Source organism: Gossypium arboreum, chromosome 1 (genome assembly GCF_025698485.1).
Source record: "Gossypium arboreum isolate Shixiya-1 chromosome 1, ASM2569848v2, whole genome shotgun sequence".
Taxonomy (NCBI): Eukaryota; Viridiplantae; Streptophyta; class Magnoliopsida; order Malvales; family Malvaceae; genus Gossypium; species Gossypium arboreum.
In genome coordinates this window covers 33,298,326-33,302,755 of record NC_069070.1, presented here as the reverse complement: position 1 = coordinate 33,302,755, position 4,430 = coordinate 33,298,326, and the positions used below count along the sequence as shown (strand labels likewise).

The following is a 4,430-nucleotide window of genomic DNA, read 5'->3' as shown; positions in this document are numbered from 1 at the left end:
CTCTTTTGATCTAATTTGTTTTCTTTTTTTTTTTCTTTTTCACTTTGAGGGACCATGGTTATAAGGTCCCCCAAACCCAATTTCACAAGACCTTAAGGGTCTCGTCCCATCACGACGCAGTAGTCGAGGGAATTAGGGTTGACACGATGCCGCCTGTCAAGAGGGCTTCACCAGTGTCGCCTGGCACCCACCCTTCACCCAATTTTTTCGATTTTTCTTTTTGTTCATTTTCATTTTATATTTATTTTGTATTTATACTCACCTATTAAAAAAATGTTTTTTTCACTATCAGTTAGAGAAGTCTGAAAATAGAGGTGGTGCCACCTATGCACCACCCTCTACCATCCCTGATATACCATTTTCGTAAATAATTCAGTTGGTTACCATTTTAGAATTTTTTTTTTATATTATATATGCAAAAAAGCATAAATCTAAATTTGTTTTAAAGATAATTAATACCTAAACTTGAATATCTTACTTATATTGATACATGACTAATGTTGTTGGTTTTGTGTTCACACGTGCTATAAAAATATAAAAAAATTCGTAAATTAAAAAAGTTATTAATAATTAACGTTGCTTCAGAAACAGGAAAAGAAGATTTGCGATGCGATCCAAAACAAATGTCAATTATGCAACCTATATCCTTGGAACTCTGTTCCGTTTATATTATAACTCCTAAACGCCACCGTTTCCTTTCTCGGTTCAAAGTCTCCCTTTTTTTTCTCCCCCAGTTCCTATTCTGACCTTTTTTTTTTTTTAATCTACCCTTGTATGTCTGAGCTTCTTCTTTTTTCTCTAAAATATTGATGAAAAATCAAGTATTTCAAGTTTGGAAGTGGTGAATGTGGAAGCTGTCCAAATTAGTGTACAAAAAAAGGTCTCCTTTTTAAGGTTAGAAACCTTCAACCTCTTCTTCTTCTTCATATATATTTAGACTGTTTTGAGGTTGCTTTTGATTAATTCTGTGATGAAAAGGTTCTTATTCTAGCACAAAAATTGGGTTTATGTTAAATATGGAAAGAAATTATGTTTCTTTGACGGGATTTTTTCTACTGCTAGTTGTTGTCGATTGCTCAAGTTCTGATCCAAAGGTGAGTTTTTTTTTTTTAAAACGGAGAATGTTGATTAAATTGTTTAATTTCATTCATGGGATCAAATAAAATTTCTCATTGATTTTTCCTTTTTAGGGGAATGAACAGACTGGTTTAAATCAGAAATTAGATGGCACAGTGGAACCGGTGAAAGAAAATGGTAATTCTAAATCTGTTTCAGATTCAATTGGAATTAAAAACTTGAAAGGAAATGGAGGAGATCAAACTAATGGATCAAAATGAGATATTGGGAGTTTTACAAGTAAGAGTAATTTGAAACTGCAATCAGGTTCAAATGGAGGTGAGAATTTGGTGAAGGATGGGAAAGATTAAAGTAGTGAAGCAGAAGGAAAGTCAGACAATGAACAAGGAGGTGATATTGAGCACAAGGGTCGGGAAGAATCACATGTTGAAACCGGAGGAAAGACCAATGGTGGAGAAGGTGATAATGTGCAAAAGGCTAAGCAAGAATCACATTTTGATGCCGGAGGAAAGGCGGATGGTGGAAAAGGTGATAATGAGCACAAGGGTAAGGACGAATTGCGGTTTGAAGCCGCTGGAAAAGTGGACAATACAAAAGGTGATAACGAGTAAAAGGGTAAGGAAGAATCGCAGTTTGAAGCCAGAGGACAGGCAGATGGTGGAAAAGGCGATAAGGAGGGTCAGGAATCCAAAGGAGCAGTGGATGGTGCGAAAGAAGGTGATAATGAGCAAAAAGGTCAGAAAGAATCAAATCTTAAAACCAGAGGAGAGACGAATGGTGCAAAAGAAGGTGATAACATGCAAAAGGGTTTGGAAGAATCAAAACATGATAACAAAGGGAATACAGATGGTGAGATAGAAGGTAACAATGTGCCAAAGGATCAGGAAAAGTCAAATATTGAAGCCAAAGAAAAGATGGATGGTGAAGAAAAGGAAAAACCCGATGATAGTGAAGATCATAAGGAAGTTAAGTCCGAGAAAGACAAGACCCAGAAGTTGGTTATGCCACCACCACCACCAACATGGAAAGATGGTTTTCGGGGTGAAGAATGTGATCCTTCTAATATGTGTATGGACAAGAATAAACGGTTTGCTGCGTGTTTGCGAGTCCCAGGAAATGGTAAGTGTCATCTAACTAGGCTATCATTTTGACTCTTTTTATTTTTCTGGTAATGTGATTGCAAATATCTTATTTCTTTTATTGTGATTTGTGAGATTTAACATTCTACATTGTAGACATCTATGGAAGTTTTTAACATTGTAAAAAAGTATGATATAGAGTTTAGACAAAATTTGTTTCTCTCTTCCTCGCTTAATTATTCTGCATTGTAAAATTCGGCCTTTTTTAACTTTTGTCTGAAAATGTTACAGAATCTCCAGATCTATCACTTCTGATTCAGAACAAGGGAAATGGGGCTTTAGCCATTAAAATATCAGCTCCTGCTTTTGTTCGGTTGGAGGAAACAGATGTTCAAATCTAAGAGAAACAAGACAGAAAGGTATTTGTAAATGATTGCCAACTCCATGTGAGCATCAGGTAGAATCACAAATTATGGCTCATTAGATGCAAGGTCTTTTTCCCCTTTTAACTTAATGGTTTGAATCAACTCTTGATTACTCGGTATGCAATCAACACCAGTGCCATCTAAATGGGGTAGGCAAAAAATTAATAAACCTTAGCCATTATCTTACCACATTTGTTTCTTTGAAAACTGTTTAGTTATCTTTACCTTTCAAAGATGAATGATGCTGCACCTGCAAGTGCCCTTCATTAGAGGTCCTTGCAAGAACATGCCTTGCTTGTATACTAACTAAGGAGTTTTAAATGAAATTAACCATCACACACGACCAAGATTATTGATGGCCTACATAAATAAATTAGCTAGTGGCATATTTGTTGCTAAATTCGTGGATAACTTCAACAAGCCCGATATGCCACAGCTGGAATGTATACCAGTTCCATAGTCCAACCGTGTTCTTTTGTTTCTTTTGCTTATACTTTCTATGTTTCATCTAATGACTTGATTGATAATTTTCAACCCTATGCATTGCTTGCTTTGTGATGAGTTATGAAACATGCAGAATATACTATCCGATAATAGTTTGGGTTTTGATTGATATCTAAATTGCATTTGCACAGGTAAAGGTCTCCATAAAAGGTTCTGGAATAGGGAACATGATAGTCTTGAAGGATGGTAAAGGATAATGCAGTCTCGATTTCAAGGAGTTGATCGTTCATAATTCCGCAACGTCTTACGTAAACTTCTTGTCACAAACCCCTACAACTGCGTTTATATTTCTTGCCGCTATAATGATATTAGCATCAGGTTGGATGTGCATGAGTTTCCGGCGCAAGATACTTGCATCCAATAGCTTGAAGTACCGAAGGCTCGACATGGAGCTGCCTGTATCAGTTGCGGCAAAAGCAGAACCAGAACGAGATGTTAACGACGGGTGGGATAATAGCTGGGGTGATGATTGGGATGACGAGGAAGCACCTATGACTCCGTCGAAGCCTGTCACACCTGGCCTCTCCTCCAAAGGCCTTGCCTCCCGACGGTTGAGTAAAGAGGGATGGAAGGACTAATACCATTTTTGATTCAAACAAGCAACCAAAACTTGATCAAAGAATACTGTAGTATGTAATGTGCTGGTTTATTTTAGTTGATCAGTTTTTCCACTTAGAAAGCAGTTTGTTTCTTTTTTGTTTTATTTATTTATTTCTTTAGCTGAGGGGATGTAGCTGAGTGGGACTGTCACTGTTTTTGTATTGACCTCTGAATCCAACCAAATTTCATCGGCTCAATTTGGTTTGGTCGATCGGTTATAAAATTTTTTATTTAAAAAAGGTATATATAAATTTAAAGTTATTTATATGAATTTAAATATAAAATATTTATTCTTTAAAAATATTTATCTTTATATTGATAAAAATTAGAAATAATCTTAAACTAAATGAAACTTATAATTCAATTCAAATAATTACTGCTTTTTAACTTCTGAGTGCATTTATTTGGTTGAATCTTAATAATTGTCATAATGTTAAGTTCTAAAATAAGATTATTTTATTTAAATTTTAAATATTTAGGTCACCCTATAATTTTGCATTTACGGGTTATCTTTAACTTCTAGACCAATTTTTCATTTGTTATTTTTTTAATCAATTAAATTTTTTCAAATAAAATTTAAGACTAAATAAAAATAAAAATATTTTTTCTTGACAGTAAAAATAATAAATGTCATACTTTTAAAATTATAATTATTACATTTACTCGATGTTAATTATGGTTATAACTATAAGTATAACTATGGTTCATGGTGCAATCATATATTTGTAAACTATAACTATAGTTA

At 34.4% G+C, this 4,430-nt stretch overlaps 1 protein-coding gene across 1 annotated transcript; it reads left to right on the top strand.

Moving 5' to 3' along the window:
- Positions 1-628: 628 nt before the first annotated feature.
- On the top strand, positions 629-3,882 carry LOC108467647 (uncharacterized). Its single transcript, XM_053028286.1, is given in 6 exon segments — positions 629-894; positions 1,063-1,094; positions 1,203-1,254; positions 1,384-2,196; positions 2,448-2,575; positions 3,217-3,882. Coding segments are annotated over 3 exon segments (897 nt in total). The 5' UTR covers positions 629-894; positions 1,063-1,094; positions 1,203-1,254; positions 1,384-1,874; the 3' UTR covers positions 3,664-3,882.
- Positions 3,883-4,430: the final 548 nt, after the last annotated feature.